The sequence below is a fragment of the Macaca thibetana genome, chromosome 20 (assembly GCF_024542745.1).
Source record: "Macaca thibetana thibetana isolate TM-01 chromosome 20, ASM2454274v1, whole genome shotgun sequence".
Classification (NCBI taxonomy): domain Eukaryota; kingdom Metazoa; phylum Chordata; class Mammalia; order Primates; family Cercopithecidae; genus Macaca; species Macaca thibetana.
In genome coordinates, this window is record NC_065597.1 from 33,598,276 (window position 1) to 33,622,172 (window position 23,897).

A 23,897-nucleotide genomic window follows, 5' to 3' on the forward strand; every position below is an offset into this window, starting at 1 on the left:
GACATCAAAGATAAACTCCTTGGCATGGCTCTCAAGAAATCATTGCCTTACTCAACCTGACTTCCTGAAGCAGCCTCCAAAGTAGCCTCTTCTCTAATCACACCAGCCTCCTCTATGTCATGAGCTCACCATGCTTGTGCCCACCTCCACTTCCTTGCCCATGTCATTCTCTTTACCTGGGGTGCCTTTCTTTCCCTGTGCCTTAAACAGATGTCATCATTCTTCAAGATCATGCCAAGTCCCTTTTAAGCCCTACCTCCTCAACACATTCTTTTTGACCACTCTAGCCCATACTGATCTCTGTCTCTGCACTTGATGCTTACATTGCACAACCTAGCAGGTCAGGATAACGCTACCACATCCCAACCTCCTTTAACTTGCTAGAATTCAACAATGCATGTTTGGAAAGAGAGAGAGGAGGGGTGGGAGAGCGGTATCAGTTGATGTATACAGATGGTTGCATCAATGGGAGACATGAGTCTACTGATCGGTCCCTCTTGAGACAAGTGTGATTCTGTGAATGCCCACATTTAGAAACAGAAAAATAGAAAACTTTAGAAATAGAACAGAAGTATCTATTTTTCATACAACATGGGTCTCAAATGCAAGCCAACAACGTCATCCTGTGGGCAACCGAATTAACAGTGATGTTTCTTCTCTGGAGGAAATTGACTGTATTGGACTCTACACTAAGAGACACTACTATATTAGTCTGTAACAGGGCATGAACCATGGGCACGTGTGCCGTATAGAAATACTGACCTAGGGGCCGGGAGCAATGGCTCACGCCTGTAATTCCAGCACTTTGGGAGGCTAAGGCGGGTGGATCACGGGGTCAGGAGATCGAGACCATCCTGGCTAACATGGTGAAACCCTGTCTCTACTAAAAATACAAAAAAAATTAGCTGGGCATGGTGGTGGGTGCCTGTAGTCCCAGCTACTTGGGAGGCTGAGGCAGGAGAACGTCATGAACCTGGGAGGCGGAGCTTGCAGTGAGCTGAGATCGCACCACTGCACTCTAGCCTGGGCAACTGAGCAAGACTCCGTCTCAAAAAAAAAAAAAAAAAAAAAAAAAGAAGAAAAAAAAAGAAATGCTGACCTAGGGACTTTTCACTCAATTCACTGACTGTGATGGTTAATATTAGGTTTCAACTTGACTGGATTCAGGGATGCCTAGATGGCTGGGAAAGTATTGTTTCTGGGTGTGTCTGTGAGGATGTTGCCAGAAGAGACTGATATTTGAGTCTGTGGACAGGGAGGGGAAGATCCACCCTCAATGTGGGTGGGCACCATCCAATTGGCTGCCAGAGCAGCTAGAGCAAAGCAGGTGGAAGAAGGTGGATAAGCTTGTGTACTGAGACTTCTGGCTCTCCCTCTTCTTCCCACACCTGACAATTCCTTCCGCTCCTCCTGCCCTCAGGCATCAGACTCCAGGTTCTTTGCCTTTAGACCCTGGGACTTGTACCAGCGGCTTCCTGGGGGCTGAAGGGCCTTCGGCCATAGAGTAAAGATTGCACTGTTGGCTTCCCTGGTTTTGAAGCTTTCAGACTTGGACTGAGCCACTACCGGCTTCTCTCTTTTCCCAGCCTTCAGACAGCCGATCGATTGTGTAGGACTTTGCCTTGTAATCACGTGAGCCAATTCCCCCTAATTAACTCCCTTTCATATATACATGTATGCTCTTGGTTCTGTCCCTCTCGAGAACCCTAATACACTAACTTAAACCTCAAACCTGTTGTATTATTAAGAAATTACTGTAGGCCGGGCATGGTGGCTCACACCTGTAATCCCAGCACTTTGGGAGGCCAAGGCAGGAGGATCACGAGGTCAGGAGATCGAGATCATCCTGGCTAATAGATGAAACCTCTTCTCTACTAAAAATACAAAAAAATTAGCCAGGCATGGTGGCGGGTGCCTGTAGTCCCAGCTACTCAGGAGGCTGAGGCAGGAGAATGGCATGAACCCAGAAGGCAGAGCTTGCAGTGAGCCGAGATCATGCCACTGTACTCCAGCCTAGGCAATAGAGCAAGACTCCATCTCAAAAAAAAAAAAAAAAAAAAAAAAAGAAATTATTGTAAAATTTTAAGAGCATTTAGGGTTATCGTGGTTATGTCTTCTAAAAGAATTCATATATTAAAGATATATACTGAACTATGTACAGAGATTCACTAGGATTTCACTTCCTAGTAACCCAGCGAGATGAAGGGAAAGTTGATCAACCAAAAGAGGCCATATGTTGATGATCACTGTACCCAGGTGTTGAGTACATAGGGGTTTGTTGTGCTAGCCTCTCTACATTTGTGTATTTTTGAAATTTCCCATAAAAAAAAAAGTTCGAAACTATGTCGTCCCCACAAGCAGGTGGTAAGTTCCTTGAAGATAGGCCCTGGATTCGCCTCATCCTACTTGTGTTTCTTCTAAAGCCCCAACAATCACATGAACCCACTCTAGATACCTCTTGATGGGGTGGAGGTGGGGAGCCCGGGCAAGACAGGCTGCTCCGGGAGGAAAGTGTACCTCGTGATGCTGCATGTCGCGTTCCGCATTTGCCCTCATGTGCCGTAAGTCATCCTTCGTGTCTTCCAGCTCCTTTTGTACCAGCTCAAGTTTTTGGTCGACAGTCAGGCCCACCCCACGGTCCACACCTGTCCGGGATTTGGATCTACGCCTGCCTCGAAACTGCAACCCAACAGAAACAAAGCCATTGTCAAAGAGGAATTAGTAATAAACCAGCCCAAGGTAGGCATCAAAATGATCCTCTGACCTGCTAGAAGTTCCCCAGAGTGACAGCCGGGGAGAATAAATTCACGGTAAAAGGATGCTGGATATTAGGCCTGAGCTGACATTTATTTCTCAAGTCATCGTAAGCCCCTGCACTAAATACTTCAAAGGCCTATGTTTGACAATGAAGTGAAAATAAATAAGGGTAAACATCTTGAGGTGGAAAGGCTGTGAAGCTGCTATAGACTAGCATTCAAGTCAAAGACAGGGGAAGCTCAGAGGTACTTCCTGAGCTAAACACAGGAAAGAAACTGCATCCGGGGGGGACTGTGTTCAGCAAAACAGACAAACAAACATCTTGGACTTTCTATGCATTTAAGGCAAAGGTCAGAAGTGGGTGGTCCAGGGTACATATGGGTTTGCTTGGCCCTCAAAGAATAAGCCTCCACAGATAATCCCTTTGAGACAAGGGCCTGTGCCAGGCCTACTTTCCTCATTTAGGTGGCTGGCGGGGCCTTGTAAACAGTTGAGTCCCTTCATTTAAATGATTTTTTTTTTCAAAATTCTTTTGAGACAGAGTCTTGCTCTGTTGCCCAGGCTGGAGTGCAGCAGTGTGATCATAGTTCACTGCAGCCTCAAACTCCTGGGCTCAAGTAATCCTCCCACCTCAGCCTCCCAAGTAGCTAAAACTACAGGTGCATGTCACTACATCTGGCTAATTTAAGAATGTTCTTTTGTAAAGATGGGGTCTAGAAATATTGCCCAGGCAGGTCTCGAACTCCTGGTCTCATGTGATCCTCCCACCTTAGTCTCCCAAAGCGTTGGGATTGCAGGCCTGAGCCACTGCGCCTCGCCAAAAGAAATTCTTTCAAGTAAACTAAGATATGCTGGGAGAGTCAATCCACTATTAACTGAACCCAATTTCTTTCGTAGTCACTTGAAAGAGAAACCCTAGAGGGCAAAGAAAAATCAAAAGTAAAACAGGGAGAAGGTCCCATGGTCAATTGGCCATAGAGGGCACACCAAAGGCAGATACACAAATGCCACTTGCATTTAAGGGGACAAACAATAAAAGAATGTTCTAGATCTCCATTGTGTACCTGTGCATAATCTGCTGCTGACATTTTAATTTCTGATAATCGTGAAGGTCGCTGATCCCTGGGCTCCAGTTTAGCGTAATATTTCTCAAACATCTCAGTCTCAGTTCTGAGAGCAGAGTTTACATAGCTGCAAGACAGGGTACCTGAGTAAGTTCTAGTAATAAGAGTTTAAACCCCAAATAACTAGTGTTTAATAACTAGTGGACCTGCAAGACCCCTTAACCTCTTGGTGCCTTAGTTTCCTCACCTATAAAATGGGTATAAGAATAGAACTTTAGGGTTCCAATAAGGAAGACAAAGCCTCTGGGACAGTGCCTGACATGTGCTATATATTTGATATTTTTATTAATATGTTTATGAGCCATAAAATTCAGAACACTAGTATTACATTGAAAATTGTCATAGGTTTCAAGTATCATTGAACCCATTTGGGAAATTATTTCTGAATTACTATATATTATATATATACATATTTTTTTAATTTGTTTAAGAGACAGGGTCTTACTCTGTTGCACTCACTGTAACCTTGAACTCTTGGGATCAAGCAATCCTCCTGCCTCAGCCTCCCAAGTAGCTAGGACTACAGGTGCACAACGCCATGCCTGGCTAATTTAAAAATTTTTTTGTAAAGGTGGTATCTTGCTATGTTATCAAGGCTAGGCGCCAACTCCTGGCCTAAAGTGATCCTCCCACCTTGGTTTCCCAAAGTGCTGAGATTACAGGCAATAATAGTCACTGTGCCCATCCTGAATTACTATATTATTGAAGTTACACACACCCACAATCTTCAGATGTTTCCTTTGGTTTATGTTTTTCAGTTCTTTTATTTCCAGCACCCAATAGATGAAAAGTATCAACCAGAAGTTTATCATAAACTGTGGAAAACTTTGAACAGAGGAAAAGAAAACATACCTAGTTTATCCTGTATATGCCAAGGTTATAACCTTTTTAACTTCTTAACTTCTCTTATGTGTGTATGTGTGTGTGTGTTACACACATATATATATGTATATATATATAAGAGAGAGAGAGAACAACTTTGATGTTTTCATGTGTTATTGATCTATTACATTGGCACAAAAGTAACTGCAGTTTTTGCTATTACTTTTAATAATTCCTGTTTGGCTGAATTTTAAGACTAGTGGGGCCAGACATGGTGGCTCACACCTGTAATCCCAGCACTTTGGGAGGCCGAGGCAGGTGGATCACCTGGGGTCAGGAGTTCGAGATCAGCCTGATCAACATGGTGAAACCCCATCTCTACTAAAAGTACAAAAATTAGCTGGGTGTGGTGGCAGGCGCCTGTAATCCCAGCTATTCGGGGGCTGAGGCAGAAGAATCACTTGAACCCAGGAGGCAGGGGTTGCAGTGAGCCAAGATCATGCCATTATACTCCAGCCTGGGCGACAGAGCGAGTGAGATTCCATAACAAAAACAAAACAAAACAAACTAGTGGAAAAGGCTGAATAGAAAACACAATCTATCAAACTAGCTTGCTTTTTCAGCATATATCATGCTCCAGGTGTGTGTAGTCTGTGGAGTCACACCTGAGTTTGAATCCCAGCACTACCACTCACTAACTGTGTGAACCTAGGGAAGTGACTTAACCTCTGTATCTTTGTTTCCTTACCCACCTCCTAGGGTTGCAGTGTCATCATATAAGATCATATATGTAAATGCATAGTACATAGGAACACTCAAAAATGAGAACTATTAGTAATAATACCTCAGTTCTGACCTAAAGTATTTGTAGCTGTGAAGAAGTAACATCTATTCAGCTGCTAGAGCTAGGATATTCTGTGCAAGACCAGTAAGTTGTACAACTAAACTACATCATGGAATCTTGATATCCAATTTACTTGCTATAGTAGTAGATATAAAGTAGACTGCAAAACTAAAATAAAATAAAATAAACGCAGACTATTGGGCCAGTCATTATTTACTATCCATCTCCATGCTTATATCCAGGTTCAGGCACATGTTGCCTCATACTAAAACCATCTCAATAGCTAGGTTTCTATTCTGCTGCCGTGTTAGTTTTATCACAGATTTTTTCTTTTTTTTTTTTTTTTTTTGGAGACTTAGTCTCTCTCTGTCGCCCAGGCTGGGGTGCAGTGGCACAATCTTGCTTCACTGCAACCTCCGCCTCCCAAGTTCAAGTGATTCTCCTGCCTCAGCCTCCAGAGTAGCTGGGATTACAGGCACGTGCCACCACGCCTGGCTAATTTTTGTATCTTTAGTAGAGACGGGGTTTCACCATGTTGGCCAGGCTGGTCTCGAACTCCTGACCTCAAGTGATGCGCCCGCCTCGCCTCCTAAAGTGCTGAGATTACAGGCGTGAGCCACCGTGCCCGGCCTTATCATAGAATCTTAGCATCAGAAAAGGGCTTAGAAGTCACCTGGTCCAACTTGCCTCTGTAGAATTGTGGATCGGCTAAGCACACCGTTTGGCACAAGAGAGACTCATCCGGCTGAAACTCTCACTTCCCCAATTACCCTCCGGGCTTCCCACCACCGGCCCCACCCCCTCGCCCCACCACCCCGATCTAGCTCCACCAACAGCTTGTTGGTTCAGTGGTGGTGGAGACGCAGGAGCAGAAGCAAAGTCTCCCCAGTGCTCAATGCGGGCTTGGATCTTCTCCATGCTAGTCCCCGGGTCGGAGGCCGCCCCGGGAGGAGGGCCCAGGAGGAAGAGGGGCGGCCCCTAGGCGCTGGCCGCGGTACCTGAGCTCCTCCACCAGCCCGCACAGCTGGATAACAGGCAGCTCCTGCTCCGACCCTTCATGGGAGTCGGAGAGGACGCTCTCCATCTCATCATCAGTCATCACTCTGCCGAAGTGGTCCCTGCCAATGCCGTGTGCCCAGGAGCTCCGGGTGCCGGCGGCCACACGTCACTCCGGCTGCGACGCGGCGATGCGACGGCGCGTTACCCGGGCGACCAGACGCGAGGAAAGGGGTGGGGCTTCCGGTGGCCCCTCCCCACCCTGCCCCGCCTGTCTCCGTGCGGACCCAGCCAGTTTGCTGGCATTGACCGCACACCTAAGTGCGTTCAGTTTCACTTCTTTAACAATAACTCTTAAATTAATAGTAATAATAGCAGCTGCTGTTTCTCAGCACTTACTGTGTCCTTGGCATCGTGTTTAGCATAGTTTATGAAAAACCTTCGCCACAACCTTATAATGGTATCTATCACTCTCTCCATTCTCCCAATAAGGAAACTGGGGCCCAGAAAATTAACACAATTTATCAGTGTCCTTTTTCCCCTGTCCCACTGGGAGGCCCCTGCTCTGTTCACCACCTGGGACTTCCTACATGCTAACAGCAGCTCCTCTCAGATATTAACATCCTGCATTTCTGGAAGGAAAAAACGTGGCTGATAAAAATGGGTATACATTCAAGAGACATCCCTAAATAGTTTCTGAATATCTACTGTGTCCTTAGTATCCTAGGGGGAATGTCTGCAAAAGACCATTCTGATCCTCAAGGAGCTTCCAATTAAATGAGTGAAACAGCCTCTAAACAAGCCGCTGGAACCTGGGGTGCAGACAGCAACATTATGCGTCACACTGTGCATCGTAGTCATCTCCTTAAGTCCTCAAAACAATCTGGTACAATTGATATTATTGCCGTCATCTTACAGATCAGAAAACCAAGGAATGGAGTAGCTTAGGTTCCATTCCACTCAAGAATGGAATCAAGCTCCGGTGGAACCCAAAGTCCGTGCTGTTAACTTCTACGTTGATGTGAGACATGGTAAGGATCAGGGAGGCAACACGGGAGCTCTCTGCTCCCCATCGGGATAAAAGAGGACAGAGCGCAGGACGGGGAGACTTCTCCTAGGGAGGGTAAGCTCTAGATGTGCTTAGAAAGCAAGATGTGATAAAGTGCTTGGGGTGCGTGTCAGCCACCTTCCCCTGCAAGGGGCATGCATTAGCACTGACAGGCACTCCCTAGATCTGAGGGAAGGTTTTTGTTTTGCTGCTCAGGGTGCACAAAGTTGGGACCAGAGTAGAATTACTGGAGATGGCAGCAGAGAGCTGGAGCCCTACCACCTTCTCTCTGGCGGTAGGCCTCTTTAGTTCTAGGGACAATGCAGACCACATTTAGGAATACTTAATATGTCCATATTCAAGGTGACACAAATGGATGCTATCCCCAGGTGACATAAAAAGGTGCCAGCTCCAAGTGTACCCAGAGCAAGAAAGGGCTCTGTAGCAAGTTGAGAGGCTATGATGCAAACAACCCTGCCAACTGGGCTGTGTGATACAATAGACTCTATGGCATTGGGGGTATCCGTGGTGAAAAAAGATGCAGCAGGAATCTTAAAGCAAGACCCAGCAGGAGAATCACAACAAAGGACCCAGGATTCTGAAACAAGACCATATGATCCACAGCAGAGAATTATATGTCTTTTGAGAAATAACTCCTGGCCTGTTACTATACCCTGGTAGAGACAGAACGCTGAATATATGGGGTACCAAGTGACCATGCATCCAGTCCTGCCCTCTACCAGCTGGGTTCCGCTGGACCCACTGAGTTATTAAGCAGGACAGGCCCAGCCTCAGTCCTGAAAATGGTTAATCCAGGGTTGGGCCTCAGCAAGACCAGAGAGCATGAGTAAGTTGCATGAGCAGGTAGCCCAGACCAACGTGGCACCCACCACATTTGCACCAGGATCCCTCCCCCAGCTCAAATGTATGACTATATTTGCAGGGGCTTGGGGAGTTCATGACCACCTGGAAGAGAAGGCAAAGGCTTGAGCTCAGTTTACAGATGGGCTGGCTTGGAAGCCAAAAATGGACAGTGGCTGCATTACAACCACTTCACAAAAGGTAGTGAAAGACAGTGGAGAAGGAAAGCTTCCCAACTGGCAGGGTTGTAAGTGGTCTTGCGGCTGGTCATCTATTTTGTGTGGAGAGAGAAATGGCCCCAGGGGACGCATCTAATTGGAAACTGTTTTTTAAATTTTTGTTTTTGTTTTTGTTTTTTTGGAAGGGGGAGTTTATTTTTACTTTTTTGAGACAGGGTCACACTCTGCTGCCCAGGCTGGAGTGCAGTGCAGTGGCACATTCATAGCTCACTGCAGCCTTGAACTCCTGGGCTCAATCGATCCTCCCACCTCAGCTTCTGGAGTAGCTGGGACTACAGAGGCATGCCACCATGCCTGGCTAATTTTTTTTTTCTTTCTCCCTCTGTTCTTTTGTTTTGTTTTGTTTTTTGTTTTTCTGTAGAAATGGAGGTCTCGCTATGTTGCCCATGTTAGTCTGGAACTCTACCCTTCAGAGATCCTCCTGCCTCAGCCTCTCAAAGTGTTGGGATCACAGGTATTAGCCACTGTACCTGGCCTAATTGGCATCATGGACTCAAAGACTCCCCATCAGGCTGGCTGGAACTTTGTTAGCGCCGTGCTTTGATCTGGGATGGCTGCTCCCTTGCCCTCCCTCCATCCTCTCCCAGATGTCATCACAGTGGGAGGCTGTCCTTGTCTACTCCAGCTTCCTCTCCTTTGTCCATCACAGACGCTTTCCCCAAGAAAGAGATCTCTTCATGTCTAATTTTATCTTGGTTTGGAGGACTCAAACCAACACAAAGAATAAATTCCAGTCTTAAAGATATTATTCTAATTTGGTAACATATTAGATGTATGAACTAAAATTTGCACTTGCCAAATAAAAATATTGTTTGGATCACCTTGCTGTTCAAGCTGCTTTACATGTTTTAAAAATTGTGGTTAAAAAATACATAACATGGCCGGGCGCAGTGGCTCATGCCTCTAAATCCCAGCACTTTGGGAGACCCAGGCAGGTGAGAAGAAAAAGAAAAAAATAATAACATAAAATTTACCATCTTTTTTCTTTTCTTTCTTTTTTTTTTTTTTTTTTTTTTAGATGGAGCCTCACTCTTATTGCCCAGGCTGGAGGGCAATGGCATGATCTCAGCTCACTGCAACCTCCACCTCCTGGGTTCAAGAGATTCTCCTGCCCCAGCCTCCTGAGCAGCTGGGATTACAGGCGCCCGCCAGCACGCCTGGCTAATTTTTTGTATTTTTAGTAGAGACAGGGTTTCACTATGTTGGTCAGGCTGGTCTCAAACTTTTGATCTCGTGGTCCGCCGGCCCCAGCCTCCCAAAGGGCTGGGATTAGAGGCGTGAGCCACTGCACCCGGCCTGTAAAATTTGCCATCTTAACCACTTTTTTTTTTTTTTTTTTTTTGAGACGGAGTCTGGCTCTGTCACCCAGGCTAGAGTGCAGTGGCGCGATCTCGGCTCACTGCAAGCTCCGCCTTCCAGATTCACGCCATTCTCCTGCCTCAGCCTGCCGAGTAGCCGGGACTACAGGCACCCGCCACCACGCCCGGCTAACTTTTTGTATTTTTAGTAGAGACAGGGTTTCACTGTGTTAGCCAGGATGGTCCCGATCTCCTGATCTCGTGATCTGCCCGCCTCGGCCTCTCAAAGTGCTGGAATTACAGGCGTGAGCCACCGCGCCCAGCCCATCTTAACCACTTCTAAGTGTACAATACAGTAGTGTTAAGTATGTTCACACGGTTGTGCATCCAATCCCCGGAACTTTTTTATCTTGCAAAATGGAAACTCCATATTCATTATAAAACTCTATACCCGCTTCCCCCTCCCTCCAGTCCCTGGCAACCACAGTTCTACTTTCTGTCTCTATGAATCTGACCACTCTAGGTACTTTACATTAGCGGGGTCATATACTATCGTCTTTTTGTGACTGGCTTATTTCATTTAGCATGTCTTAAAGGTTCATTTATACGGTAGCATGTGTCAGAATTTCCTTTCTTTTTAAGGCTTAATACTATTTTGTTGTATAGATATACCACATTGTGTTTATCCATTCATCAGTTGATGGACACTTGAATTGCTTCCATCACTGCCTTAATTTTTTTTTTTTTTTTTGTGAGATGGAGTCTCACTCTGTTGCCCAGGCTGGAGTGCAGTGGCACGATCTCGGCTCACTGCACCCTCCGCCTCCCAGGTTCAAGCAATTCTCCTGCCTCAGCCTCCTGAGTAGCTGGGATTATAGGCACATGCCACCACACCCAGCTAATTTTTGTACTTTTTTTTTTTTTTTTTGAGACAGAGTCTTGCTCTGTCGCCCAGGCTGGAGTGCAGTGGCCGGATCTCAGCTCACTGTAAGCTTCGCCTCCCGGGTTTACGCCATTCTCCTGCCTCAGCCTCCCGAGTAGCTGGGACTACAGGCACCCGCCACCTCGCCCGGCTAGTTTTTTTTATTTTGTATTTTTTAGTAGAGACGGGGTTTCACTATGTTAGCCAGGATGGTCTCAATCTCCTAACCTCGTGATCCGCCCATCTCGGCCTCCCAAAGTGCTGGGATTACAGGCTTGAGCCACCGCGCCCGGCCTAATTTTTGTATTTTTAGTAGAGACGGGGTTTCACCATGTTGGTCAGGCTGGTCTCGAACTCCTGACCTCATGATCTGCCTTCATTGGCCTACCAAACTGCTGGGATTACAGGTGTGAGCCACTGCGCCCAGCCACTGCCTTAGCTTTTAAACACAAATTAAAATTCCAAAAAAGTCACACAGAATAACAAAACTGAAGTAACTCAAGTTCCATTTCTTTGTCTTTGCTATCACTGTACTATCCTCACTTATTTTGAACCTGTTATTCAAATGCAAGAATATATTATACCACAGGAGCTGGAGATGAGAACTTTACCCAAAACAAGCCCAAACTTTTCCAAACCTATAGGAACCTATTCACAAAATAAATGAGTGTAACTGAGTCTGTGAGTTTCAGGGGATGACTGTATAGCAAGGAGTTCTCTTAATCGAAATATGCCGATTTGAAGCCAAAATGTGTACCATAAAAGCTCAACATTAACTGTAGCCGTTATTTAGGACTTAGACCCACACATGATTTTTGGGGGGAGGAGAATTTTGTTGCTGTCATTGTTTAGAATTGCCAGCACCCAGTAATAACAATTTTTAAAAGACCAACTTTTGGTTGATTTTATTATTGTTTTAAAGGTCTTTATGGACAATGCAATTCTAAATTATTTCCTACACCATAGGTAGAACCTCCCACTACTCTGCTCTTGGTACACCATTGAGAAGTGGCAATTCCTTTGGCGACAGCTGTCCTAGTACTCTGAACTTTCTCTGTAAGGAAAGGCACAGGAGGGGTTACTGCAGGAGGGGTTTCACATACCAAATGAGGGGTCTCCAGACTGTCACCAGATGAGCTTATTGAGGCTCTGGAGTTTGGGGGCAAGGGGCTGACATCTGCCTCATGCCACCAAGAAGTTAAAAGTAGAGGCTGGAGGGATCTGTACATCTAACGGGGAGGCAGGGGCAAGGGCTACCAGGGAGCAGGCTGCACTGACCCCAAGATGGGGCAAGAGAAAGGATTTTCATGGGTCAGATGTCTTCACAGAAAGAGGCTGGAGACGTATCCAGAAAATTCAGAAGACCAAGAGGAATCTTAAGAAAAAACACTGTGACTCATGGCAGGGAATCAGTGGGATTTATCTGTGGGAGAATCATTAGGGAGCCCACAGTAGCCCTTCGAGAATGAGAAGCTTTGGGGGCACAAGCAGGTCACAAGAGCATAAGCCCAAAATCATTGCTGTCATGTGAGACCTCTTCTGTCTCTTACATCTCCCCTTGTTCTCTCGGACTCCACCCTGGAAAGTCCAGAGGCAACAGAATGGAGAAGAGGAGGGGAGAAAAGCAAGATGGGAAAAGGAGACTGAGGCTGATCTGAACTGAGTATCTCATCCAGTTATTAATCCTGAAAACCTCCATATCCCAGGGAAAGCTCCAGAGACGTGGAGCTGAAGAAGGAAATAAACAGATCCTGGCTCAATCCTCAATCAGTGGAGTCAGTCACAGCTGAGCAACATATATTGCTTTAATTGATGTTAAGGAAGAATTGAGTTAGTAAGGAAGAGGGATATTTCAAATATTGGCAAACAAAAAAAATAGTAGTAATAACAGCCAACATTCGAATGCTTTGTTCCCTAACCCTGTAAAATAAGTACTATTGTAATCAAGTATCCCAGCCTCAAAATGCGTTTTAAAACATTTTTCTTTTCTTGCTTCCAGCCTTGAAACATACTTTGAAACTTTTTGTTTTGCCCTTTCCCACCAGCCACTTCTTTGAACAGTACTCGCTTATCTAATTATGTGCTTGCTTAGAAATTCCAGGGATCAATTTTGAAACAAGCCAGGCAGAGAGACCCGACTGCGGAACCGTCTGATTAGGGGGAGTTAGGAGCAGTTAGCCCACCGCTACCGCAGTTAGGATGATGCAAACCAGTCCTCCAGACAGGCGATCAAGATAACAAGACCTCCCGCTGCACCGCTCCCGCGTGTTTCCCCCACCTTTCTCCTTCTTAAACCCCTTCACTCAGCCCAAAAAGTTAGAATGGTCTTTCAGAGGCATGAGCCTGGCCATTCCCCAACTGCTAGCATTTGAATAAAGTTGCTTTCCTTTCACCACACCTCACTTCTCGTGTTTTTGGCCTCCAAGCGGTGAGCAGCTGGACTCGGTCAGTTACACTATTACTCACCTCATTTGTATAGGTGAGGAAGTGAAAGCCTGAGAGGTGATGTGAATTACTCAAACAGCAGGTGACATGCAGAGCTGGAGCCGAAAGCTTGTACCTTTAATCATTACTCATTCCTTCCCATCCCAGTCCTTCTCCTATCCATCCAAAGCCATTCCCACTAAGGTCTTGGAAGAGTTCATTGAGATTACATTTAACCAGGTACCAGGCATGGAGCAAGCTCTGGGTTATTATTTTCCGAGATTAAAGTCCTGACTATGCAAATGTGCATCTCCAAGATGTAAGAAGCTTAGTACATTTTCCTTTGTACTGCCTTCTCTTGATATTTTCCTTTGTAGTGTCTTTCCTTGATCCTGCTCATCTTCAGAAGTGTGGAGGAGACAGAAAAAATATTTGAAGAAATAATGGCTGAATTTTTCCACATTTGATGAAAATTACAAACCTATAGATCTAAGAAGCTCAACCAATCTCATATAACAATAAACATGAAGAAAATGACACCAAAGAAATCATAACTAAATTGCTTACAACTAGTGATGAACAGAAAACCTTAGAAGCAGCCAGGAAAAAAAAAAAAAGACACAGTATATACAAAGAATCACAGATTAAAATGATAGCAGATTTCTTGTAGGTAACAATTCAAGTTGGTAGAGTTCTGAAAGAAAAAAAAAACATCTGTCAAACTAGAATACTTTACACAGCAAAAATATCTTTTAAAAATAAAGACAAAATAATTTTTTTTCAGATATTCAAAAGCTTGAAAGAATTTGTTGCCAGAAGAGTTTCACCATAAAGATATGTTAAAAGACGTCCTTCAGGCAGAGAGAAGATGATACCAGATGGAAATCTGGATCAACACAAAGAAATGAAAAGCACTAGAAATGGTAACTAAGTGGGTAAGTAAATATATTTCTCTCATTTAATTCTCTGAAAGATAAATAACTGTTTATATAACAAAAATATGTCGGCCGGGCGCGGTGGCTCACGCCTGTAATCCCAGCACTTTGGGAGGCCGAGACGGGCGGATCACGAGGTCAGGAGATCGAGACCATCCTGGCTAACACGGTGAAACCTCGTCTCTACTAAAAATGCAAAAAATTAGCCGGGCGTGGTGGTGGGCGCCTGTAGTCCCAGCTACTCGGGAGGCTGAGGTAGGAGAATGGTGTGAACCCGGGAGGCAGAGCTTGCAGTGAGCCGAGATCGCACCACTGCACTCCAGCCTGGGCGACAGAGCAAGACTCCGTCTCAAAAAAAAAAAAAATGTCTTGTAGAGTTTACAACATTTACATTGTAGCTGAGCATGGTGGCTCATACCTGTAATCCCAGCACTTTGGGAGGCAGAGGCCAGTGGATCACTTGAGGTCAGGAGTTTAAGACCAGCCTGACCAACATGGTGAACCCTCGTCTCTACTAAAAAAAAAAAAATACAAAATTAGCCAGGCGTGGTGGCACATGCCTATAATCCCAGCTACTTGGGAGGCTGAGGCAGGAGAATTGCTTGAACCCAGGAGGCAGAGGTTGCAGTGAGCCGAGATCAGGCCATTGCATTCCAGCCAGGGTGATAAGAGCAAAAAACTCCATCTCAAAAAAAGGAAAAACAAACAAACAAACAAAAACATTTACATTGTAGAGTTTATAAGTGAAATGTATGACAATGATAGTAGAGGAGAAATGGGAGTGTGATGGTATACAGTTCTTATACTATACATAAAGTGGTATAATAACACTTGAAGATAGACTGTACTAAGTTAAAGAAATGTACTACAAACCCTAAAGCAATGATAAAAATGACACAGCAAAGACATAAAACTAAAAGAGTAGCTTTAATTCTAGACTGAATGTCTAGACAATGTAGTAGACAGAATAATGGCCCACAAAGATATCCAGGTTCTAATCCTTGGAACCTGTGAATATCACCTTGTAAAGGGGGGAAAGGTCTTAACAAGTTTGCGATTAAGTTAAAGGTCTTAAAATGGAGAGGTTATCCTGGATTATGTAAGTGGGCTCTAAATGCAATCACAAGTGTCCTTACAAGAGGGAGGTAGAAGGAGATTCTACTACAGAAGAGAGAAAGCAATATGACAACCTCAGCAGAGAGAGACTTGAAGATGCTATGCTGTGAACTTTGAAGATGGAGGAGAGGGCCTAGGAGCCAAGGAATGCAAGGAATGAAGCTCTAGAAACTGGAGAATTCTCCCCTCAAGCTTCTACAGAAAATACAGTCCTGCTGAGTGAAACCCATTTTGGACTTCTGGCCTCTGGAACTATAAGAGAATAAATCTGTGTTGTTTTAAGCCACAAAGTTTGTGGCAATAGATCACAATAGCCTATGAAACTAATACAGCTAAGTCAACAAAGGAGATAAAGTGGAATTGTACAATATTCAAAATGGATCCAAAAGAAGGCAGAAAAAGGAAAACAAAACAAAAAGAACAAATAGAAGCAAAGCAATAAAGAAAAAATAGATAAGCCGGACTTACTAAAAACTTTTGTGCTTCATAGAACACCATCAAGAAAGTGAAAAGACAATCCATAGAATGAGAGAAAAATTACAAATCATATATTTGATGAGGGATTTATATTCAGGATATATAAAGAACTATTATTACAACTCAATAACTAAAAGATAAGCAAATAGGCCAGGCGCAGTGGCTCACGCCAGTAATCCCAGCACTTTGGGAAGCTGAGGCGGGCAGATCACTTGAGGTCAGGAGTTCGAAACCAGCCTGGCCAACACGGTGAAACCCTGTCTCTACGAAAAATACAAAAAATTAGCCAAGTGTGGTGATGGATGCCTATAATCCCAGCTACTCTGGAGGCTGAGGCAGGAGAATCACTTGAACCCAGGAGGCAGAAGTTGCAGTGAGCCGAGATCATGCCATTGCACTCCAGCCTGGCAGCAAGAGCAAAACTCTGTCTCAAAAAAAAAAGATTAGCAAATGATTTGAATGGACATTTCTCCAAAAAATATATACAAGTGATCAATAAGCACATGAAAAGATGCCCAGCAACATTAGTCATCATGGAAGTGTAATATATAATAAAACATATATAATTAAAAAGACAGATAAAAACAAGTGTCAGTAAGAATGTGGAGAAATTGGAATCCTCATAAACTGCTGGTGGGAATGGAAAATGGTGCAGCTCCTTTGAAAAACAAAGTTTGGTCTTTCCTAAAAGTCTAATCATAGACTTACATTATGATCCACCAATTCTACTCCTATTATATACTCAAAAGAAATTAAAACACATATCCATGCATGAACTTGTACATGAATGTGCACAGGGGCATTATTTAAACTAACCAAAAAGTGGAAACAACACAAATGTCCATCAACTGATGAGCAGATGAACAAATGTTGTATCTATAAAATGTAATATTATTTGGCAATATAAAAGGAATGAAGTGTGGATACATACAATAAGGACGAAGCGTGAAAACATTATGATAAGTAAAAAGAAAGAAAATCACAAAGAATCACATATTGTGTGATTTTATGTATATGAAATGTCAAAAATAAGCAGATACCTAGAGACAAGAAATAGATTAGTGGTTGTTTATGGCTGGGGTAGGGAAAAGGAGGGATAAGTGATGGATAAGGCGTGTGGAGTTTCTTCTGGGATAAGAAAAATGTTCTAAAATTGATTGGGGTGATAGATGCACAACTTTCGAATATAGTAACAGTCACCGAATGTACTCTTTAAGTGGGTGAATTGTTAAGTATGTGAATTATATATCAATACAGCTGTTTTTAAGAAAGAATAAGTAGAAAATATCAAGATGGTAGATTAAAATCCAGCCATATCAATAATTACATAAAATGTAATTGGTCTAAACATTCTGACTAAAAGGCAAAGATTATCTGATTGGATAAAAAAGCAAAACCTAAATACGTGCTGCCTATAAAAAAAATGCACTTTGAATATAGACCCAAGTGGGTTAAAAGTAAAAGGGAAAAAGATACAAACACTAGTCAAACAATAATACAAACACTAAAGAAAGGTGAAGTAGTTATGTTAATATCAGACATAGTAGATTTCAGAACAAAGGATACTATTACCTGTAATAAAGAGGGTCCATTTATAATAATAAAGGGATGAATTCATAAATACATGATATTTATGCATCCAATAAGAGAGCTTCAAAATCCATGAAGCAAAAACCAATAGAACTGCAAGAAGAAAGAGACAGACGAATTCACAATTAAAGATTTCAGGCTGGATGTGGTGGCTCACGCCTGTAATCCCAGCACTTTGGGAGGTCAAGGCGGGTGGATCACGAGGTCAGGAGATCGAGACCATCCTGGCCAACACCGTGAAACCCCGTCTCTACTAATAATAATACATAAAATTAGCCGGGCGTGGTGGCGGGCGCCTGTAGTCCCAGCTACTAGGGAGACTGAGGCAGGAGAAGGGCGTGAAGCCAGGAGGCGGAGCTTGCAGTGAGCCGAGATCGCGCCACTGCACTCCAGCCTGGGCAACAGAGCGAGACTCCGTCTCAAAAATAAATAAATAAATAAATAAATAAATAAATAAATAATAAAGATTTCAAAGATATCAACACCAATCTCTCAAAAACTGATAGGCTAAAAGGACACAAAAATAAGTAAGGAAATAGAAGATCTGAGCAGCTTTATTAACTGAAGTGTCCTAACGGACATTTCTAAAACACTCCACCCAACAACAGCAGAACTCACGTTCTTTCCAAGTGCACACAGAACATAACTAAGAAGACCATATTCATAAAACAATAAACTTCAGTATATTTAAAAGTATTTGCCATACAAAGTATGTTCTCTCACCACAATAGAATTAAATTAGAAATGAAACAGAAAGACATTTGGAAAAACCTCTAATATATTTGGAAACAAGATAACACACTCTTAAATCACAAATAGGTTAAAAAACAAATCAATAAGGAAATTAGAAAGTACTTTAAATGGAATAAAAATCAAACACCAAATATTAAAATAAATAGCATGCACCCAAAGCAGTGTTTAGACAGAAATTTAAAATACTAAAATGCCTGTACTGCAGAGAGAGAGAGAGAGAGAGAGAGAGAGAGACCACCTTCATGGATCACAGGGCTAAATATTAAGATATCAGTTATCCTGGGTAATTAATCTGTAGAATCAATGCAACTGTAATTAAAATCCCATCAGACTTTATTTTTGTGAATTGATAAGCTGATTCTAACTGCCACACAGAAATTCAAAGAACAAAGAAAAAACAACTTTAGAAGAAAGAACAAAGGAAGAGGAAGAACAAAGTTGAATGACTTATATTACCTGACTGTAAGACTTGTTATAATGCTATAGTAATTGAGACACCATGGCATTGGTGACAAATCGACAATGGATCAATGGAATAAAATAGAGTCCAGAAACAAATCCACACATATATATGAGCCATGGAATGCTATCTGTCATCCAAAAAAAAAAAAAAAAACAGGGAAAGGAATAAACCATGGATGCAGGCAACAACATGCATAAATCTCAAAATAGTTTGAGTGAAAGAAGTTGGATTTTAGAAAGAGTACATGCTGTATGATTCTATTTGTATACAATCCTAGAAAGTGTAAGCTAATTTACAATGATGAAAAGCAGATTAATGGCTGCTTGGGATATGGAGGGGGCAGGGAAGTGGGAATACGGTGGAGGGGATCACATAGGGGAACAAGGAAACTTTTGGGAGTGATGATTTCGTGGGTGTAAACATATATCAAAACTTATCTTCCAGGCGCGGTGGCTCACGCCTGTAACCCCAGCACCCTGGGAGACCAAGGCGGGCAGATGACAATGTCAAGAGATCTAGACCATCCTGGCCAACATGAAACCCTGTCTCTACTAAAAATACAAAACTTAGCTGGGCGTGGTGGCGTGCACCTGTAGTCCCAGTTACTTGGGAGGCTAAGGCAGAAGAATCACTTAAACCAAGGAGGCAAAGGTTGCAGTAAGCCAAGATTGTGCCACTGCACTCCAGCCTGGTGACAGAGCGAGACTCCATCTCAAAAAAGAAAAAAGAAAGAAAAAAAATTTATCAAGTTGTACACTGTACAATATTTATATACCTGCAGTTTGTTTATTTCAATTACACCTCAATAAAGCTGTAAAACAAACAAATAAACATGCTGTCTTCTGTACTCCAACCTTGTCTACATCTAACCACCTACTCAACATCTGCACTTGCATGTGTAATGGACACGTAAAACTTAACATACCTGCACTAAACTCATGACTTTCCCCCTCCCTCCAAACCCATTCTTCCCCATCTCAGTAACTGACAACTTCATCCTTCCAGGACAACTTCATTACTCCTTCCAACAAACCTGGGAGTAATCCTTGACTAACTCTTGACTCTCCTCTTTCTCTCACCTCCACATCTGATCTGTCAGCAGATCCCACTGGTCCAAGCTTCAGAGTAAAGCTAGAACTTGACCTCTTCTCATTACTACAACCACTCTAGTCCAAGCCACCATCATCTTTTGTCTACATTATAGCAGTCATCTCATCACTCTGCAGTTTGTTATGGGTCAATAAAACTGCAAGATGAGGGGCGAGGGCCAGGCATGATGGCTCATGCCTGTAATCCCAGCACTTTGGGAGGCCGAGGTGGGAGGATCACCTGAGGTCAGGAGTTCAAGACCAGCCTGACCAACATGGTGAAACCCCGTCTCTACTAAAAACACAAAAATTACCCAGGTATGGTGTCACGCTTCTGTAATCCCAGGTACTTGGGAGGCTGAGGCAGAAGAATTGCTTCAACCAGGGAGGCAGAGGTTGCAGTGAGCCAAGATCATACCACTGTACTCCAGCCTGGGCAACAGAGTGAGCCTGTCTCAGAAAAAAAAAAAAAAGAAAGAAAGAAAAAGCTGAAAGAAGGAAAGAGAGGAGGGGAAGGGGGAGGAGAAGGAAAGGAAGAGGAAGAAGAGGGGAAGGAAAAGAAGGGAAAGGAAGGAAGAAGGAAGAAAGGAAGAAAGGAAGGGAGGGAGGGAGGGAAACACTGCCCAATCCCAAATTCTCATCCCCTTTTGTTCTCACCTCCACCTCCTGTAGTGCATTCACCACACAACAGCCAGAGGGATCCTGTTAAACGTAAGTTAGATCATGCCTCTTCCTAACAAAGCTTTCCAATGACTTCTCAACTCACTCAGAGTAAAACCCAAAGTGCTTTACTGTGGCTGACCCTGTCTGTCACCCCAGTTATTTCCTCTCTGACCTCAGCTCCTACCCCGACCCCTTCACTTAGTCCTTTCTAGTCACACTGGTCTCCTGGCTGTTTCTCAATCGTGACAGGCATCCTCCTGCCTCCCAGCCTTCATCCTGGCAGTTCCTCTGCCTGGACACTCTTCCCCCAGATAAACACATGGCTCATCCCTTCACCTCCTTCAGATTCGATTATCTTCCAAGGAGGTCTCCTCCTCCTTTCTGCCCGCTTCTCAGTCCTGGCAACTTAGCAAGCAAAGTGGTTGGATTTTAAAGCAAGCACCAAAAATACAAAGTCAGTGTGAGCCCGTATGTTTCCAGGCATCCTGTTCCTAGCAGAAGAGTTCATACAAATACGGTTATCACCACATCAGCTCCTTGCCTGTGCTGCTGATTTTCCCTTTACCCCTTCAAATCACCACCTCACCCATCCGTGTGCTAGCGATGCTCCCTCCCTCAACCCCCTTCCCCATAATCCTGTCCCTCCCTGCCCTAAGCCCTGGGAGGCTGGTTCCTGTGGACTCCATTTCCCAGGCTCCCTTGCGGCTGACTTCAAGTTGGTTTCAGCCAATAAGAGGCGTCCAAGGAGACAGGCGGGCGGGAAGGGACAGCACCCCGTATATTTCTTCTCTGCTCTCCCACCCCAGTTTTGACGGCGCACAGCCTCTCCTTGATCATACCTCGTGTCTGGCTGACCCAGGACGCTGGTTTTATCATCCCTCCCCTCCCCCGTCTCACCTAGAATTACCTGGAATGCTGCTGGTCTCTGGGTGCCACAACCATCTTCGCAGGCTCTCTTATTCACAGTCCCATGGGAATGGAAACAGCCCCGTCACTAAGGTCTCTTCAGCTGAACTGAGTAGGGTTCTGTTTCCTACAGGACCCCGACTAATAAATACACCTGGACTCCACCTACCTGAGGATTTCACGTCAGCTCCAAAAACTACCTGTTGGCCCACTAGACGGAGGTTCACTGCGCAAATATCCCTCGGGAAGATGACTATTGAATGTAAAGTCACTCTAAGCTGTAGGGTATCGGCTTCTTTTCTTGGAGCCAGGCTTTGTAAGGGGGTGGGGTAGTAACAGGTGTCTCAAAGAAGTGGGAAAGGGGATGGCTTGGAGGTAGGGGAGTCAAGAGCAGATCGTGTTTAAATGACCCAGGGTTCCAGGCCTGGCTTGGCTACTGGTAATTACTTTGGTAATAACTTAATGTTTTTGTGCCTTAGTGTCCACCTCTGTAAAGTGGGGATGACATTTTAAGCGTTTACCCTATGCATGTTACAAGGATATCATCAGGCTAATATGCCATCAAATGGGATAAAGTAAGACGAGGCAGCAGTTTGGAAAGTATGACACCAAGATGGGCACCCCAGCACCTCCTCCTCTGAGAGGAGCCACTGCCCTAGTTTGGCAGCAGTCTATAGTAGATTACCACCTGAGAAACTGAGTCAGCTTGCAGGCTTTAAGTGATCATAGTGATAATTTACTTGTCATTGTTATTTCTTAATGTATTTATTACCAATTAGGTAATATTATTATTGCTTAATAAAAAACACTTGTAACAAGTATTGTTTCAGGTACTATATTTCTTGAGTGCTAGCTGTGTGCCCAACGCTGTGCTAAGTACCTTCTACACATTATCTCATTTCATCAGCGTAATGATTCTGTGAGATACAGGTACCTGCGTTAGCCCCGTTTTACTCATACGCAAACTGAGGTTCAGCGAAGTTAAGCAGCTTGTCCAAGGTCACGTAGCCATTTGGGGTGGGGCCGAAATCCAAACCCAGGCTTATTCCACATTGCTCTGTCTTTTCCACAAATCCACTCCGCTCCGTTAGACCAGGAGTTCTCAGCAAGTTGGCATGAAAGATTTGGCCCCCTCCCGCAGGCGACATTTGGCAATGTCTGAGGCATTTCTGTTTGTCCTAACTGAGGGGGTGAGATTGGCATTTCATGGGTGGAGCCAGAGATGCCGTGTGTATTAGTTTACTAGGCCTGCTGTAACAAATTACCATAAGAACAACAGAAATGTATCATCTCTCCGTTCCGGAGGCCGGAAGCCTGGAGGCAAGGTGTCTGCACGACCACGCTCCCTCTGAAGGCTCTAGGAAGAATCCTCTCTTGCCTCTTCCTAGCTTCTGGTGGCTCCTGGCAACCTCGTCATTCCTTAGATTGTAGCTACATCACTCCAATCTCTGCCTCCATCTTCCCATGGACTTCATCCCTGTGGCTTTGTGTGTCCCCTCCTCTTCTTATAAGGACACCAGTCATAAGTTTTATTTTTCTTTAATTGACAAATAATAATTGTACATCATTAGATTTACAGCCAACCCTAAACCCAGAATTCTTTCCTCTTGAGATCTTTCACTAATTACATCTGCTAAGACCCTGGAACAAGGGTCTTAGCAGATGAGTGCTAGCTGTATGCTCAACACTGTGTTAAGCACAGTCTACGCATTATCTCATTTCATCAGCCTGAGGATTCTGTGAAATTCAGGTAACTTCATTAACCCCCGTTTTACTCACAGGGAGGCTGAGGTTCCAAGAAATTAAGCAACTTGCTGAAGGTCACATAGCTATTCCCAGGGTGGGGCTGAAATCAGACCAGATGGGTATGCATTTTCATAGCCTCTACACTGCTAAACACCCTTCAATATACAGAACAGCTCCCACAGCAAAGAATTATCTGGCCCCAAATGTCAGTAGTGCTCAGGTTGAGAACCCCTGCTTCAGAGAGGCATTTCTTCTCTGGAAAGCAATGAGAATTGCCTCTGCTAATCTTGACAGCTACAAACAGAAAGGGGCTCAGAGTGGGTGAGGCCGCCCTCTCTGAGTCCAGAGGCCACCCTCTCCCGCCCACTCAGTCCCTCCACCTTTCTGGGCCCATTTCCTCTGATTTAGCCCCCAGTATCCTTATGGGGATGTTGTTCCTGCCCGAATTTTTGCAGGATTTTATGTTTTGAACAATAGGGTTGGATCCATTCTAAGTATTAAGCTTCAACCATAAGTAAGAAGTACCTCGCCTCTTCTTTCCCAAAAGGGAAGCTGCTCAAAAATCAGATAAAGGGGCTGGGTGCAGTGGCTCATGCCTGTAATTCCAGCACTTTGGGAAGCCAAGGTGGGAGAACCACTTGAGGTCAGAAGTTGGAGACCAGCCTGGGCAACAAAGTTAGACCCTGTTTCTATAAAAAAAAAAAAAAAAATTAATCCACTGGGCATGGTGGCACGCACCTGCAGGAGGATCACTCCAGCCCAGGAATTTGAAGCTGCAGTGAGCTATGATCATGCTACTGCATTCTAGCCTGGGCAACAGAGTAA

At 44.2% G+C, this 23,897-nt stretch overlaps 2 protein-coding genes across 3 annotated transcripts in view; one reads left to right on the forward strand and one right to left on the reverse strand.

Annotated features, from left to right (window-relative positions):
- Nucleotides 1-6,727, reverse strand: part of CCDC113 (coiled-coil domain containing 113) — a 34,737-nt gene extending 28,010 nt beyond the window's left edge. For both annotated transcript variants that reach the window (XR_007721876.1, XM_050773034.1), the window contains exons 1-3: nt 6,546-6,727; nt 3,822-3,948; nt 2,518-2,679 (exon numbers count right to left, since the gene is read on the reverse strand). Coding sequence is in view for 1 of the 2 variants with exons in the window: in XM_050773034.1 (XP_050628991.1) it covers nt 2,518-2,679; nt 3,822-3,948; nt 6,546-6,646 (390 nt within the window). In the remaining variant the exon portion in view is untranslated. The remainder of the gene's footprint in view (nt 1-2,517; nt 2,680-3,821; nt 3,949-6,545) is intronic.
- The window catches only part of CFAP20 (cilia and flagella associated protein 20), a 309,756-nt gene that overhangs the window by 179,855 nt on the left and 106,004 nt on the right, over nt 1-23,897 (forward strand). The gene's annotated exons all lie outside the window — the stretch shown is intronic.